At 43.4% G+C, this 22,229-nt stretch overlaps 1 protein-coding gene across 2 annotated transcripts in view; it reads left to right on the forward strand.

Moving 5' to 3' along the window:
- DOP1B (DOP1 leucine zipper like protein B) overlaps window positions 1-22,229 on the forward strand; it is a 224,042-nt gene that overhangs the window by 130,240 nt on the left and 71,573 nt on the right. For both annotated transcript variants that reach the window (XM_030202211.1, XM_030202212.1), the window contains exons 23-25: window positions 4,825-4,959; window positions 6,919-6,974; window positions 17,056-17,160. In XM_030202211.1, the coding sequence (XP_030058071.1) occupies window positions 4,825-4,959; window positions 6,919-6,974; window positions 17,056-17,160 (296 nt within the window). The remainder of the gene's footprint in view (window positions 1-4,824; window positions 4,960-6,918; window positions 6,975-17,055; window positions 17,161-22,229) is intronic.

Here is a 22,229-nt window from a genome sequence, read left to right on the forward strand (position 1 = left end):
TCCCTCCTTTTATAAAATGTTTTATTCACTTCTTTCAAGTGCAGGTCTAAGCTGTACATGTGGGACTACGTTCCCTGCAGGGAGTTTTATTTAATATACTATGCTAACAAAAAAACTGGCAGTAGTGTCCTGACGCTAGTAGAAAATATGCAGTGTAAACCAGAACTAAAGCATCTGAAACATGAAAGTCAAATGCTCAAAAATCAAACCATCTTTGTTGTCAACTTTATGTACTTGAATTTCTTTGAGGGAGAAAAGACCTCAGAGACTTTGACTAGAGCAAAGAGCAGCCTTTCCTCATTACATCAGGTCAGTTGTCTTTCATAGGTGTAAAACTCCTCTAATTTTTTACGCAAAAATGTGATTGATACTAGATATCTCCTTCAACATTCACAAAATATTTCTTGATGACTCAAACATATTCTAGCAGACCCTCCCCCCCTTGATAAAACTGCTTGAGATTAAAGGAACAGCCTATGCATAGCACTGCAAAAATCAGTAACAATCATGCCAGTCTATTACTGAATTTAACCCTAAAGGTTCTAATGTGTGAAGTTCAAAAATCCATTGTAATTTGAAATGATGCATCATTGTCTTACGATCACCACCACATTTGCATTTAAGATCGTCAAATCTATGTTTGTAAATATCACAATGGGCAAGTAAAGGCTGTTTCATGTTCTTCCTTTTTAAATTAGATTTATGCTCAAGCGTTCGAGTTTTAAAGGGTCTAGTAGTCATACCTATAGTACTTATTTATGAGGTGCAATGCCCTTGTAATGATGTACTCAGCTTTGCAACTTGTGAAATGTTTTAACCACTAAACTTGTCCAGTAACAGAATTGGTGAAAGATTTTTTTTTTCATCTGCACTCTTTAATATATGATCTCTGCTTCAGATCACATTTACATTTAATCAATCAACCAAATGTACTGTCTCACCATTCAAGTTAACAAAATAAATTAACAAAAAGATTAGCAAACACATATAAACTTAAGACTTATTTGCCAAATATATTCTAATTTCTCAGTTAATCATTTACAACAAATAACTGAGGTGTTAATTCTAGCTTAGCCTGACTATTGAAACTTGCTTTATTTAAGTATATCATCAAGGCAATTGAACAGATTGAGTTCTGAAAAATATTACAGCAAAATTGATATTCAGAGGGAAAAAATGAGATAGCGTAACACCTATTTTGGTCAATTTCCACTGGCTTCCTGAGCCCCTACGTCTTGCCCCATCCTTGGCCACCTTTAAATCTAGACTGAAATTCCACCTCTTTAACATTGCTTTTGACTCGTAACCACTTGTAACCACTCGCCTCCACCTACCCTCCTCTCTTCCTTCCCGTTCACATTAATTGATTTGATTTGCTTACTTTATTTATTTTTTGTCTATTAGATTGTAAGCTCTTTGAGCAGGGACTGTCTTTCTTCTATGTTTGTGCAGCGCTGCGTGCGCCTTGTAGCGCTATAGAAATGCTAAATAGTAGTAGTAGTAGTAGTAGGCTTCCAGTTTGAGCTAGAATTTTATTTAAATGATTACATAGTAACATAGTAGATGACGGCAGAAAAAGACCTGCACGGTCCATCCAGTCTGCCCAACAAGACAAACATATGTGTAAACCTTACCTTGATTTGTACCTGCCTTATTCAGGGCACAGACCGTACAAGTCTGCGCAGCGGTACTTTCCGCCTCCCAGCCACCAGTCCCGCCTCCCATCACCGGCTCTGGCACAGACCGTATAAGTCTGCCCTCCACTATCCTCGCCTCCCAACCACCAATCCCTCTTCCCCCCACCTGCTCCGCCACCCAATTTTGGCTAAGCTTCTGAGAATCCATTCCTTCTGAGGATCCATTCCTTGACGATAGTATTTACAAATTGTAATAGTTAAGCTCCTCAAGACATGTTAAAAATGTTGAATTTTTGACCATTTATGAGATCTATCTATTTAGATCTGTAAGTTTAACTTTTCTACACATGAAAGATTTTAACTGTACAGTAATCGCACAAATCTGACATGATCCACATTTATAATGCCCCTTTAATGCGTGGAGGGGCATTTTCGAATGGGGACGACCTCTCTAAGGGCGTCCAATTCTAAGGATGGTGACACGAAAGGGTAGGGCAATGTATATTATTGAAACAAGATGGACGTCCATCTTTCGTTTCGATAATATGGTCAGGGACGCCCAAATCTTGACATTTAGGTCGACCTTAGAGATGGTCGTCCTCGGTTTTCGGCAATAATGGAAACCAAAAACGTCCAAATCCAAGCCCTTTGGTCATGGGAGGAGCCAGCATTTGTAGTGCACTGGTCCCCCTCACATGCCAGGATACCAACCAGGCACCCTAGGGGTCACTGCAGTGGACTTCAGAAAATGCTCCCAGGTGCATAGCTCCCTTACCTTGGGTGCTGAGCCCCCTCACAACCCCCCCCCCCCCCAGGTCCACCTGCCTGAAGTACACTGCACCCACTACAACTGCTCCAGGGACCTGTATACTGCTGCGATGGACCTGAGTATGGCATTTGAGGCTGGCAAAAAAGTATTTTTAAACTTGTTTTTTTATGGTGGGAGAGGGTTAGTGATCACTGGGGGAGTAAGGGGAGGTCATCCGGTCAGTTGGGGCACCTTTTTGAGGTTTGGTTGTGAAAAAAATGGACCAAGTAAAGTCGGCCAAGTGCTCGTCAGGGACGCCCTTCTTTTTTCTATTATCGGCCGAGGACGACCATCTCCTAATCACGCCCCAGTCTCGCCTTCGCTACCCTGCTGACACGCCCCTGTGAACTTTGGTCATCCCTGTGACGGAAAGCAGTCAAGGGTGTCAAAACATCGGCTTTCGATTATGCCGAATTGGATGACCTTGCGAGAAGGGCGCCCATCTCCCGATTTATGTCGAAAGATGGGCGTCCTTCTCTTTCGAAAATAAGCGTGATAATGATCTTTCCTTGTCATCTATACCAGACCAGTCCAGACTAATGGGTTGTGTCCATCTACCAGCGGAAGGAGACAGAGAAAATAGTTCCAAGTAAACCACCCCTTAAGGGTATCGTGCAGCCTGGAATGTTCAGTATTTTCTCTGTCTCCTAGTGGATGGTGGACTGATCGTGCAGCTGCTCTGGATTGCTGACTGGTAGCTCCTGTCCCAGATTCTTGTAGTGACGGTGGAGCCAGGGGTGTGCTGGTAGCCGTGTTGGGGCTAGTTTTAGATGATACTTAGTGGTCCTGAGTTCCTCATCTGCCAGCTAGGGTGATATCCAGTGACCCTGGTTGTCTTTCTAGCAGGTTGATTGTGGCATGGAGTAACTTGTCTCCCCTGTGGGGTTCTTCTCTTCTGTGGTGGTAGGTATATTTGAATTTCTGCCTCTGAGGTAAGCCTTTATTTCTGTCAGTAGTGAAGAAGGTTGTTGAAAAAAGAAAAAGAATCTTTGTTTTTCCCTCCTTTTCTGCCTCTGAGGTAAACCTTTATTCATTTCTGTCACTAGTGAAGAAGGTTGTTTAAAAAAAAAAAAAAAAAAGAAGAAGAAACTTTGTTTTTCCTTCTTTCTCTTGCCTGTTACCTGATTTATTTTCCTGCCTTTGGCAATGTATTCTAGGGGGCCGCTTGCGAAGTTTCTTTGAATTTTGCTGGCCGGCGTCTGATTCTGATCTTGAACCCTTCTGAGCTGGTACCAGTTGCTTTGATTTTTTTTTGTGGGGCACAGCTCGTGCCTGGATCACGAAACTCAGTTGTTTTTCTCCTCTTCATGGTCCTAGACGGCGGCTGGTTCAGAGGGCAGCCCCGTTGCTGGAACTTGTACCTTTGCGGTTCGGTGGTCTTAGTCTGCCATTTCCAAAGTGGGGAAAGTCTCTCGCTGGCTCCGTTTGGCTGCAGGCTCTGTCTTTTTAGTCCAGGGCTATTTTTTCATTCCTGTCAGCCTTACGCAGCTGTTGGTAAGTTCTTTTTCAGACCGTCCGGTCTCTGCTGCTTCTGTCATCTTGCTTGAGACGCCCCTGCTATTTGATTCTTGTTTTGGCAGCAGTTTCTCCTCCCTTCCTTAGGCAGGTTCTGGGTCTCTAGTCCCCGTGGATCCCTCCTGTCTGTCTTCAGAGTACTTTCCTTCTGGTGGTGGTCCGAGTTGCCCTTGGTGTGCAACTGCTAGCTCAAATCCTTCTTCTGAGTACCCTCGGGAGCGCCGTTCTTGCCAGTCTTTTGCTTGGACTCAGTTCAGTGTGTCTTTACGGGAATGTGCCTTTTTAGGACTAGTTATTGGATGGCTGCAGGGTTTATATGAAACGCCAGTAGCAAGGATAAAAGTAAATGGTGGGTACTCTCAGCAATTTGACATTTGCAGAGGAACTAGACAGGGATGTCCCCTTTCTCCTCTGCTATTTGCTTTGGCAATAGAGCCGTTGGCTCAAAGGATTAGAGAGGTGACTAACATTAAAGGATACTTAGGGGGAGGACGAGAACATAAATTGCGATGTTTGCTGATGACGTTCTGTTCTATGTGAGAGACCCGGAGGGGACATTGCCTCACATATGCGCAGAACGTCAGGCCTTTGGGGGTGTATCGGGCTTTAAAGTAAATTGTGCTAAGTCCGAAATAATGGGGATAACGTTGAGTGAGGAGGAGATGGAGAGGGTGGAGGCCACTTTCCCCTTTAGATGGGCGCGTAAAAGTTTCAAGTACTTGGGTATCCAGCTACCAAGAGACCTAACCCAAATTTATGCATTGTAACCTCTTTTTCTTTTTTTGTACTTTATTGATCTGAGAATACATGTTTAACTGGGGTTTTTTCTCTTTCCTTGATCTTTGGTCTCTTGCACGCTTGCAGATTCTTCCTGCAGCCAGTGATGCTCAGCTCACCCTTCTGGATCTGGTGTGCTCACTGAGCACCTTGAAGACAGACAGCATTCTGCATCTGGTCAAAGAGGTGGTGAAGAAGCCGCCACAGATCAAAAGTGAAGAGGTAACGTAGACTTTTATCATCTCTTCACCTCTCTTCTCCAAATCTGTAGGTTTGTAAAACCATCTGTAGTAATTTGCAAGGATTCAAAAGTTTTTTGCATTCATCTTTTTTTATTTTTTTTTTTGTCCAAGAAGTTTTACTGAGGTTTAACAATAAAATAGCAACATGTGTGGAAAAATAAGATATAAGTATAAAATGTATGGTTATCAAGAAAGCCATTAACAAAGATAAAAACATTAAATACTAGGTTCAGTTAATGGCACCCAAATTTGGGCACCGAAAAAAATGAATGTTGATCGCTGTTCTGTAAATGGTGCTTCAAGTTGGGTGCCGTTTATACAATAGTGCTTAGTGCTGGAATCTGCAGAGAATTTTGGGCAGGAGGATTTAAACCTACTGAATCCTAGTGTAAATCATCACACCTAAGTTAGGCAGGGATCCCCCGGATTCTGTCATATTGCACGCATCTTTAGTGACCATCCGTGACCCACCCATGGCCACACACCCTTTTCACTTGCATGGTAAAATATTTTACACATGCATCTTTATAGAATATAGAATACCCCTAGCAAAATGCACACGTAAATTCAAATTGTTGCCAATTAATGCCAATGATTGATTATCGCCCAATTATTGGCATTAATTGGCTCATTCAATTAAACTATGTGCACAAATTGGGAACATGCCCAAATTTGCAAGTGACATGGGGGGTCATTTTCGATATGATATCTTAGTCCAACTTAAACGTTTTGCAAAAAAACATCCAAAATCTGAATAGAAAAAGAACTTTTCAGTAGCCCTTATGGGTGAAGGGGACACCTATATATGGGTACAATGGGTTTCTGGTGAGTTTTGTAGGGGTCACAGTTTGCACTACAAGTGTGACAGGTAGAGGGAAATAAGGATCTGAGTCCCCCAAGCCATGGTGCACTGCACTGACCACTAGACTACTCCAGGGACCAGCATGCTGCTCTTAGAGTGCTACCAAGGAGGGAAGTTTGCCAACAGAATATCCAGGTATTTAACCAATAAGTGTATAAAAAGCCTGAAGACAGCATCCATAGACTGAAGCAGCCTGCTGGATCTGAAGATTGAGATATGCCCTGTGTTATCCATTAGGTAGTATTCATAGAGTAACTCAGCCGACTGGGTCTCCTCATGAGGAAGTGCTTTCCAGCTGCAAGTAGATGACACTAGTAGAGAGAGGAGGCTTCCTTGGTCTCCAAATGGGAAAGTGCCTTCCAGCTGCAAGCAAACAATACCTGAAGGGAAGCTCTCTGGGTCTCCAAATGAGGAACTGCCTTCCAATTGCAAGTAGACACCTGTAGAGAGAGGAAGCTTTGTAGGGCTCTAGATAGGGAAGTGCCTTCCAACTGCAGGTAGATGATACCTGTAGAGAGAAGAAACTTCCTCAGACTCCAGATAGAAAAGTGCCTTCCAGCTGTAAGCAGAGGACACCTGTAGAGAGAGGAAGCTTTCTGAGTCTCTAGATGGGAACATACCTTTCAGCTGCATGTAGACAACACATAGAGTGGAGACGTTTTCTGGATCCCCAGACAGGTTGCAGGCAGGCAGCTTCAAGTTTATTTCAGTAACAGTCCAGCTTTCTCCGTTCTGCATTTCTCAAATCTACCTTTGAAAATAAAAATTTTTTTTTTTAAATTCAGAGCTTCTGAATTGAACAGTTAGTAACTGAAGATCATTCTTTTCTCACCAGCATACTGGTCCCTTAATTTCTTGGGAATCTGTGGTTTGCCACTTCCTGGCTCTGAGTTTACACAATTGCTAGTGGTTGGAGAAACCTTTCAGATTAAATAAAAGGATTTAAATCTTAGGCATCCTGCGCCAATTCTTGGGATGGGGTGTATCCCTCGGTCTTATTCCTCTTCAGTGAAATGTGTTGCTGTCTAATTTTTAAGAAACGTATTCAAGAAGAATAATGATTTTTCTGTTTTTCAGAAACCTTCTCTAGTGGATATCCCAATGCTGCTGTTCAGCTCTGTTTTCATTCAGAGGTAATCTGATTACTCTCATTCATCATTGCCATTATAAGAGGTATTTGTAGAAATAGACTGAAGGAGTATTTCTTAAGCTTTGCACTGATATTTATAGAAGCCAGTAATAAATCAAACATATAAATGGCAAGAGGCGTACTCACTCGCAAATGCGCAGTAGAGACCCTCTCTGTCCCGCCCCCGCATCAATACGTGATGACGGGGGCGTGACAGAGAGGGAACCTGCGCACCTACCAGTGAGGGAACCGCCGTCGCCACCACTCCCCCCCCCCCCTCCCCAGGGTTACCGCCGCCGCCACCACCCACCCTCCACCCGGGCCGGGTACCTGGCTTCACTATTCAAACCGCCGGAACGCAGCAAACAGCTCATCTGAGCTGCCGTTGGCCTTCCTTACCTGCCTGTGTCCCGCCCTCGCCGACGTTACGTCACACGAGGGCGGAACACACGCAGAGAAGATGGAAGGCCGACGGCAGCTCAAATGAGCTGTGTGCTGCGTTCCGGCGGTTTGAATAGTGAAGCCAGGTACCCGGCCCGGGTGGAGGGACGGCGACCCGGGGGGGGGGGGGCTTTCAACTCCCCCCTTCCTTTACTAGCCCATTTTTACGGGCTCAACGGCTAGTAAATTTATAGAGAGTGCAGCTTAAGCACTCTTCTATAAATTTTTACCTGTGACGATGTGACTCCAGAAAAAGTGGATGAGGGGACATTCATCAAATTAACAAGACAGTTGATTCAAAATAAACCAAAATCTTCTTAGAACTCGGAGCTAAATTATGGAGTTCATAATGACGTGACATGTGGAGGGAAATAGAAATATTGGTTTCATAAAGGAATTTAGAAAACTTTATGAAGACAAGTCAGCTGCAGGCTGTTTAATATAATGGTCTAGGATGTCACCCCGGGCTAAGCGCACCCTTAAACCATGGCGTACTGGAAGCTACGTGTTTAGTAGGGAATATATAATTCTATAGATGCCAAAACACTTCCTCTGAACCAGGGGTTCTTAACCATGGTGCCCGTACCCCCAAGGTGTGCAAGAAGAGGTCAGACAGGGTGTGGAAAAGGGCCTTGAAATCTGTGACAGTTTATTGAAACTTTCCAGACAGAGTGAAGACAGTTATTGATAGTATAACTGTATATTACTGTAATATTAGCAACATGGTTGCAGCTAACAGCAACCTATGTCGCTGTTAGTAGTCACTAGTGGACATGTGGTTTAGGAAGGGGGTGTGAGGGTTTCTTTTATTAGTTAAAGGGGGTGCAGGAACCAAAAAAAGATGAAAAACACCTGCCCTGACTTGAAAGGGCGCTGAGAGGGGGAGGAGGAAGAAGTAGTATTACTCGGCTTTATAGAGCCTTGTTGCTCCTCTCGACCCCGCGGGAGTTTTATACCGGGAGATGTGAGGAAGCATTACAGACTAGATTCTCCCCAGAATGGTGGTCTTGTAGGTATAGATATTTGTTGAAACCCTCCATCGCCCAAGCCCTAGTTGAAAATGGTTATAAAATATTGTATTGGTGGTATTACACACCGGAGAGACTACACAAAATTTATCCCCAGGCTCCCGCAGACTGTTGGAGGGCATGTGGAGGCCGTGGAACCTTTCTACATATGTGGTGAGAGTGTCCAAAGGTACAGGTGTACTGGTCTCAGATAACAGAACTAGTGAAGAAAGTAGTGCAGGTGGACTACCCCGGTCAAGCAGCAACATGCTTATTGCACTTAAGGCCCCGGAAAAGCAAGAAATATAGCCATAAGTTAGCAATACACTTCTGGGTAGCCGCAAAAATGGCACTGGCGAAAGCTTGTAAACAAGTAGCAACCCCCAACATTAAAGAAGTGTTGAACAGGGTAGATTATTTACACCTGATGTCGAAATTGACGGCATTGAGAAAAGGTCAGATGAATATCAATCAAAAAATATGGCAGGTATATGAAACTGTAAAACAAAACTTAATTTGACTCCAAGGCTGTAGAGGAAGGGAGAGAGAGGTGGGTAAGGTAAGGTGGGGAGGGTTAAGTTCTGCTGTGGGTAATGGTACGGATTGTGGATAAGTGTAGTTGGTTGAAACATATATCAGAGTGTGTAACAAGCCGTTGGTTTATGTTTTATTTGTCAGAACTGTTATGATAAAAAATAAAAAACATATTAAAAAAAAACACCTGCCCTAAATGCCCACTGCTTTCAGAGACAGGATGCTAGGCTAGAAGGAGTTTGGTCTGGCCCAATGACTGCCATGTCTCATATGTCGTGATTTTTAAAGTAAATAAAGTGGGTTCATCCATTGAAAGATTTTTTTTACACCACCAACATGAAAATAAGTACCTGAAAATACCCCTCAAATGCTGTCAATATCACTTTTATTTTTCTGAAACTACAGACATTTTGATTAGAACTTCTTTTAGCCCCCCTCTTCTCAAGAAGTGGTAAAATATATACAAAGGAACATAAATGAACTGAAAGGAGTCCAGAAATAAAATGAAGTTGGAAAGGAAGGAACAAGGCACATGACCGCTAAGACAGATAAATCTTTAGCAAACATGGGCTAAAAAAAATTGCAATTTCAGATCATGATTGTAAATGTCGTGCATTATTCAAGTGCTATCAGATCACAATCCAAACTTATTAAAGCACTATCCAGGATACTGATAATGTTAGAGTTCCTGGAATTTATGATTTGAGATGTTTGTTATGATGTGTTCTGTTTTGCAGTCTTGACTGTGATCACACAATCCCTGCCTATGCAGTAACATCTGATAATGAGACCTTTGTACTTCATCTTTGAAATAAATTGTACAGCACGGCACTAAATAAACCCCACATCTGTATAGCTTGTTAAAATCACTGCAGACTTAGACATCACTTAAATAAATATGTAAAGTAAAAATAAAATATTTTACCTCTGTTATCTGCTGTTTTTCCTCCTCTTATCTATTTTTTCCTGATGGGGACATAATTAACCCTTTGATGGGCCCTATACAAATGAGCTCATTCAAGTCGTCAATGCAGTATAAATTTATTTATTTATTCATGGCTTGATATACTGCTTTAACTGACAAGCAGATCAAAGCTTTTTACAATCAAAAGTAAAAAGCAAAGAAAAGAATTACAGTTCTCAATAGGAAAGTAAAACATGCATTCAAGAACATAGTACAATTTAAAATAACATCTGGTAAGAGCTAGCACTCATACATACTCTTTCCCAAGATGCTAGTTCCAAGAGAGTTACTTCGCTCATTAGAATATGCCTGATAGAACAACCATGCCTTCAAAAACACCTTAAATTTCTTTAGATTAAGTTCACTGTGCAGAGACAATGACATAGAATTCCACAAGTGTGGAGCAAGAAAGAAAACTGTGACGTGTAATTTCCATTTGAGCTAAACAGAGCTCTGGAAGGACCATACAATGGTCATTAACGGAACGCAGAACACAAGGTGAGGAATATGGAATGGTCAGTAAAGAAAGATACATAGGTGTACCCTGATGAAAAGCTTTAAAGGCCAGTAACAATGTTTTGAATTGAACACGGTAAGAAACCAGCAACCAGTGTTGATCTTTCAAAACAAGTGTAACATGATCGAATTTATGCAGCTAACAAAAAAGGCGTATGGCTGTGTTTTGTTACGTCTGTAGTCTTTTAAGCAATGAAATTGAAATACCCAAGTAAGTGATATTACAGTAATCCAAATGAGTCATAAAAAGAGAGAGAATCAGAGAATGAAAATTAGTATGGTCAAAAAAAGAACGAACAGATCTCAGCTGACGTAGCAGAAAAAAATGAGCTTTACATAGTGCAGAGACTTAAGGCTCAAAAGAAAGATTAGAATCAAGAAGTACTCCTAAATATCAAAAGTTGGTTACTGGGGAAATCAAAGTATCCAGTAGTAAGAGCAGGCAGTCGAAATCGAAGGATGACCAGTTAGCCAACAGGCCACCGTCTTGTCAGGCCACCGGGCCATTGCACGTAAACAGCATTGAAGAGGCTACAGATCAAGGTTAAGGAGACCAACCTTATAGAGTAATAAAATATCGTCAGCATATGTACGAAAAGATACACAGAACTCCTGAATGAGAGTGGTTAAAGGACTTAGATAAATGTTTAATAAGAGAAGGGAAATAATAGACCCCTGCGGAATTCCACATATTAAAGATTTCTTAGAAGAAGTAGAGTTGTTAAATGTAACAAAGAAAGAACAATCTGTAAGAAATGAATGAAACCCATCATAAAACAGTACCAGAAATCTCCAGAGACTCGAACTGCGAAAGAAGCAAAACCTGCACAAATGTGTGAACGGCAGTGCATTAGCCTCTCCTCTCCTCTCTGGCATAATCACATCACCCCAGACCAGCAAGCCAAAGTTACTGAGCAGTGTTTCTTACCCACTCTGCCAGGTGGAGCCAGCGGGTCTCTGAAGAATATGGGGCCCTGCATGGTTCAGAGTTAAGAGAGATACCTGCATAGAAAGCAGCAGGTAAGAGGCATGACTCGCTAACCTCTCTTGTCAGTTGGAGGATTAGACACAGACAGAATGCCGACGCTTGTGCTCGTATACTTGCGGAAGTAGCCACCCCTGCTTATGTATCGCTTCAAGTGCATGCCGGTAAAAGCCCCTCGATTTCCTTATTTAAACCCCTAGGGGCCACTGTCTGCCATCGGAAGATAAATTGCTGTTCTTTACATAGGAATAGTGCTGCACTATTGCCTCCACCAGCCAATACCATCTGAGTTAGGATGCTGGTTTTGTTCCCTTTTTATGTGTATGGAGATTGTTAAGATGTTCCGCTATTCAGTGTGGTCCCTCTGCACAAGAGTAGAAGTAAGGAAGAGGCTGGGAATTATAGACCTGTTAGTCTGACCCCACTGGTGAGTAAACTAATGGAAATGCTTTTAAAGTAGAGGACTGTGAGGTTTCTCGAAACGAATGGACTGCAAGACCCGAGACAGCATGGTTTCCTTAAAGGCGGGTCTTGTTAGACAAATCTGATTGATTTCTTTAAATGGGTGCTAGATGTCATGTCCTTGGATTTTAGCAAAGCCTTTGGCACGGTTCTGCATAGACAACTGATAAACTGAGTCCCTTCGTTATGGGCCCTAAAATGAATGAATGGGTTAAAAACTGGTTAAATGGAAGGAGACAGAGGGTAGTGGTAAATGGAGTTTGCACCGAGGAAAAGGATGTTATTAATGGTGTACCACATGGATCGGTCCTTGGTCAGGGACTTTTTAACATCTTTGTGAGTGATATTGTGGAAGGACTGTTTGGTAAGATTTGTTTCTTTGCGGAAGATTCCAAACTCTGTAATAGGGTAGACATCCTGGAGGCCAGCGAAGCTTGATGATTGGTTCAGAAATTGGCAACTAAGTACAGTATAAGGGGTGAAATGCAAAGAAGAGCTGGACTTGGAGGTGATCGTATCTGATGATCTTAAGGTGTTCAAAGCCGACAGTCAAAGCCAGCAGGATGCTCGGGTGCATAGGGAGAAGAATGGCAAGCAAGAAAAAAAACAGTGCCCTTGTATAAATGTCTGGTGAGGTCCCATTGTGTGCAATTCTGGAGACCACACAAAAAGATGTAAATAGGCTGGAGTCAGTCCAGAGGGCAGTTACAAAATTGATCAGTGATGTCTGTCATAAACTTATAGACCTCAATATGTATACTCTGGAAGAAAGGCGGGAGAGAGGAGATATGATGGAGACATTTAAATATCTCTGTGGCATTATTGTACAGGAGGTGAGCCTTTTTCAAATGAAGTAAAACTCTGGAATAAGAGAGCATAGGATGAAGTTAAGAGGTTTACAGGCTCAGGAGTAATCTAAGGAAATACTTTTTCACAGAAAGGGTGGTGGTCGCGTGGAATAGCCTCCCATTGGAGGTGGTGGAGACAAGGACTGTGTCTGAACTTAAGAAAGCATGGGAGAGGTACTTGGGATCTCTTAGGGAAAGGAGGAGATCGCGGTTTCTGAGATTGGGCAGACTGAATGGGCCATTTGGCCCTTATCTGCTGTCATATTTCTATCCTTCTCACTCAACCCCATCTATTTGCATTCTCTTACCTGAGCAGATCAACCAAGACCAAGAATAAGATTTGTTGTTTTGGGTGGAGTGGGTTCGGAGGTGGTTGTAGAGAATATAGAAGGACCATCTACTTCCAGAAGCAGCAGGACTTTGCAAGGGTAGACAGGAAGAATTTCCCTAGCCTGCCCTCAGCAGCAGTGATAGTAGGCCCCAGACCCCTCAGAAGTGCTAGTAGGGGCAGGAAGCTGCAAGCACCCAGAAGCCATATGAGAGGAAGCCACCAGAAGAACTGGGGGAACTGCAGCAACAGCTCTTTGGGCCAAAACAAGCATGGGATTGGTCTGGTACACTTGGTAGTGGAAGCAACACAGAGGAGCTTACAACATGGCTGCATTAACGACAATGGTATCTGCTGTGTTGTTGAGCCACTGCTTCTTCCACTTGTCCCCTGTCATGGACCCTTGCGTATTAAAACAGTGGCCAGTCTGAGGCCTAATCTCAGTTGTAGTGGCAGGAACAGAAAGGTGTAAAGACCCTGCATCCAGAGATTGAATTGGTGTACACTCTACTACCACACCTTGCTTCCTGTACTGAAGCCAGGAAGGGAAAAACTATCATGGGATCTGAGAGCAGACGTGCACATTCTGATTTCATTCTCTAGCTTACAGTATCCTTCTACTTGGCTGCTCCTCCACCTCAGACCCCAACCCTTATTTTAGTAAGAGAGGATTCGTAGCAACAGCTCTTTCAATGTGAAGGCTGCGCGTTGGCAGAAAAGTGGCCCTTAGATTGTCTGGTTTAATGGTCCTCCCAGCTGTTAACTGCTCTGAAGGAAAACTGGCCAGGTCAGGTAAATACTGGCCAGTTAGTATCACTATCTGTTTGACACTTTCATCACAAAGCTCCTTATCCTAACCGTTTTGTTCAGTCTCCACCTGTGCTTTGCCATTCCCACAACCAGTATAGCTAATGCCGTGATCTAGTCCTTTTTTTCCTTTCTTCTCTCTAGCTTTTCCACCTCCCTTCTGACCATCTGATAGCTTTGAATCTTTCTCCCCTATAGCCCCACCCTATCACCATATCTGCCCTTAGGAATCTCCAGGCGATTGACCCTTTTACCTTTCTCTTTTGGTCTTATTTCTCTTAAACGGCAGTTTTCCTACAACCACTGTATGTACTCATCAGTTTTAGACATTCTTACCTCTTCAGTACGGTACCCTGTCTTGTAAGGCATCCCAAACCTCAGCTTTTGCTCACCCCCAACATCTGCTTTCTATAAAAACCAGGGGTGGCCCTATCAGGTGATGTGAGGCAGCAGAATTTTTGGAGTGGCTTGAAGTGCCCTCAACCACTACAGTGGTGACTTCCTCGCTAGCAGAAACTTCCTAATGGCCACTTTTCAGCCACTGCCACCTCTCCCAACTCCTACTGTGGTAAAAAGCCAAGTGAAACATGGGGCCTCTGAGACCCATACACACCTCCAAAGCCCTGCTGGTTATGCCCCCTCTGATGCATACTTTCATGTCACAGGGTTCATGACCAGCAGGGTCTTGGAGGCATGCATGGGGCTCAGAGGTCCTGTGTTTATCATTCAGCTTATTGGTGCTTTAGGGCTGGGAAGAAGGGGCGGCAACAGCTGATCCCTCTTCTCAGGCCGTAGATTGCCTTGTGCTGCCCCTGATAGGGAACAAAAGAATAGCCATATTGGGTCAGACTGATGGTCTATTTAGCCAAGTGGCCAATGCAGATCACAAGTACCTGGCAGAATCCCAAATACTAGCAAAATTCCATGCTACCGATCCCAGGGATAATTAGTGGCTTTCCTCATTTCTAATTTAGTAGCAGATTATGGACTTCTCCCTCCAGGAACTTGGCCAAAATTTTTTTTTAAACCCACATATGCTAACTGCTATTACCACCTCCTTCACCTTCTCAGCAGAGCGCCTCTGATTTATTTCCTACTTACTTTCCACCTCACGGTTTCTGTCGTGGCACTATGGGAAATACAGAAGTGAGAAATGAAGGACAGATTTCCCATGGGATTTTTTCTGTTCAGCTACCGTTGGGTTCTTGTGGCACTATGGTCCCGATATTCAGCACTATTTAACCAACCAAGAGTGGCTCCTGGATGCTTAAATAGCGCTTAGCTGACTAAGCACTAATATTTAGCGTGAGATGTGATGCGATGTGACATAGTTCTTATAGCTCGCCAACTCCCAACTAACGGTTCAAAGCGGGGTACAAAATTGAAATGAAAAAGAACAAGGAATATAAAAGAAAAGTAGAATTAACCATAACATTTCTGAAATAAGTAAGTCTTCAAATTTGTACAAAAGCTTAAATATGTTGATAAAGTTCTGAGAGAAATAGGCAAAGAACATCAGGACTTAAATGTCTGGTAAGGAAAAGAAAATTCTAATGGTAAATTATATCTTACACCGGCTAATGATGGATAATAAAGATACAACATACTGATCTAGAAGAATAAGGAGAAAATGGAAAAATGAACAGTCATACTAAGGGCCCTGTTTACTAAACTGCGCTGTAGGCATGCTAACTTTTTAGCATGCATTAACAATAGAGACACCCATTATATTCCTATGGGTGTCTCTAGCATTAGAGCGCGTTAAAAAATTTGCACACCTACAATGCGGCTTAGTAAACAGGGCCCTTAATAATCAGGACTACAACCATCAACTATTTTGTAGACCAGACAGGCCAACTTGAAGAGTATTCTGGCCTTCACTGGGAGTCAGTGCAGTTGAACAAGACATGGAAGTTGCCATGGTCATGTATCTCTTTTTACTAAAAATCTATTTGGCTGTGGTATTTTGTAATACTTGTAACTGAGAAAATAGAGTAACATAGTAAATGATAGCAGATACAGACCTGACCAGTCCATCCAGTCTGCCCAACAAGATAAACTCATTTTACATGGTAGGCCGAATGGGTCTCAATAAATGGAATTTAAGAAAAATTGATTTTGGTACTGAATTAATTTGTGGAGCTAGGGATAAGGTAACATCCAAATAGACTCTCAGTACTTTTTGAAACCTGTTCAGGTACAATCCATTATCCAGTGCTGTTTTAGAAACAGGAAATTTATCCACCCAACTTAGCCATTGAGATTGCCGGTTATCTCCGCTAAATATTAGCGCTTTGCAGCTAACTAACTATATCGTGCATATTCAAGCACTGGCTGGCTAAGTTTAGCAGGCAAATCAGACCGCATAAATAGCAGTCCTGTCTTGCTCATCATTAACTTAACCGGCCAGGGCTGAATATTCACATAGCTGGTTAAGTTACAGCCGGCCAAAAAAACCTCCAGGTATTCAGTGCTGGTCACTGGAAACAGCCCAGCGTTGAATATCCAGGGTCAGTGCCAGCGGTGGCAGCTAACCGCACTGCCGGCTGAATATTGGGGAGTATGGGCCTACATCGGCCTTCCTAAGTTGATTTATTTTGCTCCGTCTCTAGCCAAAGTCAGATCCCATTTAAAAGGTCATCTCTTTGAGATTACTTTCAAATCCAAAACACTCAGCGCTTTCTGATCTTAACCTATCACGTTAATACTTAAAGCAATTGCTAGAAATTATTTTACCTATTATGGGTGTCTCAACTGTATTATAAGCTCCATAATCCGCTCTGTAAGTTTTTAGTCAAAAGTGGTGAGTTTATAAGATGAAATTATTTTATATATCCATTTAGTGCTGTGATAGTGTTATGAAAATATGAAGCAGTAGCTACAATCAGAGAGCAAAAGGCAGAAAATGAGTTAATTATTCCATTTAAGTAATAATGAGCACGGCTGAGGCATTTCTTCTCAGTGCCCTGTTGGTACAGAGGACACAGGCCATGAACTGTCACGAACTAAGTATTGCGACACCACAGCAATTTGGTGTTTATTACATTAATGTATTAAGTTGCACGCAGTTTAATGAAACTGACTTTTGTATAGGCTGCTGTATGTTAAACCACTGCTTGAATACATTTTCTTTTCTTAGCAGTCCTCCACTGTGATTCTTACACCTGGCTTAAAATGTTTATTTTATTGGCAGGCTGTCTGCCTCAGCTTTGCAGGAGAACTTTCCATCTTTACTGGGATTACTGAGGGAGTCTGTGTCATTGAATTTGGCTCCACCTGGATATTTCCTGCTGCTCAGGTATAATTAGATGTCATGTTGTATTTATAAACCACGTTGACCAGTTTTGTACTACAGGGTCCTCAGCCACTCAGATGCTAAGAATCAAGTGCTTGCTCTGTCACTTTTTAACTTAAGGGAAGTTGGAATGAATAATGCAAAGGGGTCAAGAATGTCTGTCTGGGGGCAAAATAGCGCTTAACTCTCTGAAAATGTAACAATGAGATAAAGCTTGGCATGAGGGAAAAAATGATAAAAAGACACATTGAATTGAAAGTGAGCCAAATCAAACAGAGGGATCCAGAGAAATAAGTCCCCCTCCCCCCCCCCCCCCCCCAAAAAAAATGGTTTGGTGCATTTCTGTGAGAAAAAGAACTCCACTTCTGTAGCATAGAAACTTACAAACAGTGAAACATTAGCAGTTAAGTAATTCTGCCAAACTTCTCACCCCCCACCCCCCCATGCTCTACTTTCTCAACTCCCCCCCCAAATGCCTCCCATACAAACAAACTGCCCCATCTCAAAAAAATAACCCTTAGAACTTCCCCACAACTGTTTAAAGTGTGAATGTCATTTAATTTTGATTTAATTCCGTGCTCTTTCTGTTAGGGATCTGTGTTTTATCCCACACGTTTTTGAATTTGGTCCCTATTTGTCCCCACCACCTCTCTTGAGAATGTATTCAAGTCACCCGCTATCCTCTCTCTGGAAAAAGTATTTCCTGATGTTTCCCCTAAGTCTACCACCACTACCCTATCCCTCCAAAAATACCCCCGCAATTGCCCCACCAGCATGCAAAACTCCCCATCTCCAAAAAATACACACACAGCCCTCCTGCAACTGACCCACTATTTCACTAACTATCCAAAAATCTGCCCCACCAATTGTTCCCACTCCACAAAATCACCCTGTGTAACTGCCCCACCACCCTGCAGACTGCCTCAGTACAAATATATACACTGTATATGTATCTCTGTGTATGTGAGGGTTGGAAAGAATTCCACACGAGCCATGCTCTGTATGCTTTTCCCACTTGTTGACTTATTGACTTCATAGCTGGAATTCTAATCTGTGGCTTCTGCTGAAGGGCTTCCAAAGGTTGATATCTTCTCTGAGCACAGAGCTCTTCCAAAGACAGCTGCCTTCGATTGCCTTAGTGGGGAACTGGTAGCTGGGGAGGGGGAATAATTCTTTGGGGCTGCACAGCACTATGTTCATTTTACCTACATATTCTGAGCCAAAAAATGTTCCTTTTTTTTCTTGTCCTGTAATATGTCCCATTTTCTCTGCAAATCCTGGGCCTTCCACTCAGATAGCAGTCCTTTATTGAGCCCCCTAAGGATAAAAACAGCATTTAAGAGAAAAAGAACTGGAAGATATTGCAGATTACCCTCTTTTTGTGTTTGAGTCCAAGTGTACCAGGATGATTCGTAAACAACTTTTTGTTGGCGACTACAAAGTGTGGATAATCCTTCCCCTCCCTCCCCCCCCCCAATTTGAAAAAAAGTTTTGTTCATTAAATCTAAGATAAAAGTTTCACTGTATGGCGATATATTAAGTTTTAATAACTACTATTACTACTACTACTATTTAGCATTTCTATAGCGCTACAAGGCGTACGCAGCGCTGCACAAACATAGAAGAAAGACAGTCCCTGCTCAAAGAGCTTACAATCTAACAGACAAAAAATAAAGTAATCAAATCAATTAATGTGTACAGGAAGGAGGAGAGGAGAGTAGGTGGAGGCGAGTGGTTACGAGTCAAAAGCAATGTTAAAGAGGTGGGCTTTCAGTCTAGATTTAAAGGTGGCCAAGGATGGGGCAAGACGTAGGGGCTCAGGAAGTTTATTCCAGGCGTAGGGTGCAGTGAGACAGAAGGCGCGAAGTCTGGAGTTGGCAGTAGTGGAGAAGGGAACAGATAAGAAGGATTTATCCATGGAGCGGAGTGCACGGGAAGGGGTGTAGGGAAGGACGAGTGTGGAGAGATACTGGGGAGCAGCAGAGTGAGTACATTTATAGGTTAGTAGAAGAAGTTTGAACAGGATGCGAAAACGGATAGGGAGCCAGTGAAGCGACTTGAGGAGAGGGGTAGTATGAGTAAAGCGACCCTGGCGGAAGACGAGACGGGTAGCAGAGTTTTGAACCGATTGGAGAGGAGAGAGGTGACTAAGTGGGAGGCCAGCAAGAAGCAGATTGCAGTAGTCTAAACAAGAGGTGACAAGGGTATGGATGAGGGTTTTGGTAGAGTGCTCGGAAAGAAAGGGGCGGATTTTATGGATGTTGTAAAGAAAGAAACGACAGGTCTTGGCAATATGCTGGATATGAGCAGAGAAGGAGAGAGAAGAGTCAAAGATGACCCCAAGGTTTCGAGCTGAGGAGACAGGGAGAATGAGAGAGCCATCAACAGAAATAGAAAACGGGGGGAGTGGGGAGGTGGATTTGGGGGGAAAAATGAGAAGCTCAGTTTTGGTCATGTTTAATTTCAGATGGCGTTGAGACATCCAGACAGCAATGTCAGACAAGCACGCTGAAACTTTGGTTTGGATGCAAGGTGAGATATCAGGGGTAGAAAGGTAGATTTGGGAGTCATCAGCATAGAAATGGTAGGAAAAGCCATGGGATGAGATTAATGAACCAAGGGAAGAAGTGTAGATAGAAAAGAGGAGGGGACCAAGAACAGAACCCTGAGGTACGCCGACAGGCAGAGGGATAGAAGTAGAAGAGGATCCACCAGAGTGAACACTAAAGGTGCGGAGGGAGAGGTAGGAAGAGAACCAGGAAAGGACAGAGCCCTGGAATCCAAGTGAGGACAGGGTATCGAGGAGTATGCTGTGATCGACAGTGTCAAAAGCAGCGGAAAGATCAAGAAGAATGAGGATGGAATATAGACCTCTGGATTTAGCCAGTAATAGGTCATTGGAGACTTTAGTAAGCGCAGTTTCGGTTGAGTGGAGAGGGCGAAAACCAGATTGTAGTGGGTCAAGAATAGCACGTGAGGAGAGAAAATCAAGGCAGCGATGGTGAACAGCACGCTCAAGTAATTTGGAGAGAAAAGGGAGGAGGGAGATGGGTCGGTAATTAGAAGGACGAATAGGGTCGAGTGAAGGCTTCTTAAGGAGAGGTGTGACCACAGCATGTTTAAAGCAGGGGCGTATCTGCGTGGGGCCACGGGGGCCTGGGCCCCCGCAGATTTCGCCCTGGACTCCCCTACTGCCGTCAACCCTCCCCCACCATCGCCTGCTGCTGCTTTAAAAAATATGCCTTCAGCTGGCGGGGGACCCCAACCCCCGCCAGCTGAGCCGAGGTCTTTCAAGTTCTTCTTCGTCCTCTGTGTCCGACCATGCTGTTCAAAGGAGCTCCAGTTTCGGAGTCTGAAGTCGCTGCACGTTGTACGTGCAGGACGTTCTGCACGTACAACGTGCAGCGACGTCAGACTCCGGGATTCAGCAGCTCCTTTGAACAACATGGTCGGATACGGAGGACGAAGAAGAACTAGGAAATCCGACTGCAACGTTTGCATTTCAACGCAGAAGGACGGGAGGGGGTGGAGCGGAGAAAGAAAGAGCTGAAATCTTTTTTTTTTTTTTTCTTTTGCTTTCGCGTTGCACAATGTTTAGACAACTTCGCCTTCAGTTGTCTATGACTGTTGATGAGACTTGTTTAGGATGGTGGGCAGACTGGAGAGCATAGGGTAAGATTGGACTGATGTATCTTTACATTTTTCTTGCATGAATGAGTGTCTCCTTCCTATCAGACAATGGAGTTCCTTTCTATGGTCAATCTTGTTTTCTGAGAGTGTTTTAATTGATGTTTACTTGTTTTTAATATTTAATTTTTTTAATTCCGTGAACCAGGGGTGTATCTGAAGTTCGGGGGGGGGGCTATAATGTGCCCCCTCACTCTGGCTCTGGCCCCCCCTACTGCCGAACTTCAGATACGCCCCTGGTTTAAAGGCAGTAGGGACAGTTGCAGTGGAAAGTGAGAGGTTGAGAATGTGACAGATAAAAGGAATAAGAGCAGGTGAGATGGCATTAAGAAGGTGGGTGGGAATGGGATCAGAGGAGCAGGTGGTACATTTTGAGGAAGAAAGGAGAAGTGTAGTTTCTTCTATAGTAACTTCAGGAAAGGAGGAAAAGGAATGAGGGGAAGGAGAGAGAGGGGAACGGACTAGTGGAGGGAGAGGTGGCGAGGTAGAGAATTCAAGGTTTATCTTTTGAACCTTGTCGTGAAAGAATTCAGCAAGGGTCTGAGGAGATAATGAAGGGGGAGTTGGGGGATGGGGCACCTTGAGGAGAGAGTTCAATGTGGTGAAGAGAAGTCGAGGGTTAGAGCCAAGAGAGTTGGTCGGTTGGATATAATAATCCTGTTTGGCGCATAAAAGAGCAGATTGGAAGGAGGTCAGCATGAACTTAAAAGTGTAAGAAATCAGCAAGGGCCCGAGATTTCCGCCAGAGGCGTTCGGCGGAGCGGGTACAGGAACGTAGGTAGCGGATATTAGAAGTCAGCCAAGGTTGGGGTTTTGTACGCCTTATAGGGCGGGTCATCAAAGGTGCGTCTATGGCAGAGGATAGAGTATTGTTGTAAGAAGAAACAGCCTCGTTGACAGACGTGGATGGTGCCACAATAGAGAGGAGGTTTGAAACAGGGGAGGATAGAGATGAAGGGTCAATATCGTGAAGATTCCTAGATAAATTAGATAAGATAGGACGGGACTGGGAGGGAGGAGATTTAAGTGTGAAAGTTATAAGATGGTGATCAGAGAGGAGAAGATCAGAGGCAAGGAAACTAGATGGTGAACAGTTGGAGGAGAAGATGAGATCAAGACAGTGACCATTTTGATGAGTGGGGGAGGTGGAGCATAGTTGGAGATTAAAGGAGGATGTTAAAGCGAGTAACTTGGAAATATAAGAGTTGGAAGGATCATTAGCAGGAATATTAAAGTCACCAAGGGTGAGAGAGGGGGAGGAAGGATCATGGAAGAAGGCAAGCCAGGCATCAAAGTCACTGAGAAAGGATGAAAGGGACTTATCAGGGGGACGATAAATGACCGCTATTCGAAGAGGCAGAGGAGAGAAAAGGCGGATAGAGTGG

Source organism: Microcaecilia unicolor, chromosome 4 (genome assembly GCF_901765095.1).
Source record: "Microcaecilia unicolor chromosome 4, aMicUni1.1, whole genome shotgun sequence".
Lineage (NCBI taxonomy): Eukaryota > Metazoa > Chordata > Amphibia > Gymnophiona > Siphonopidae > Microcaecilia > Microcaecilia unicolor.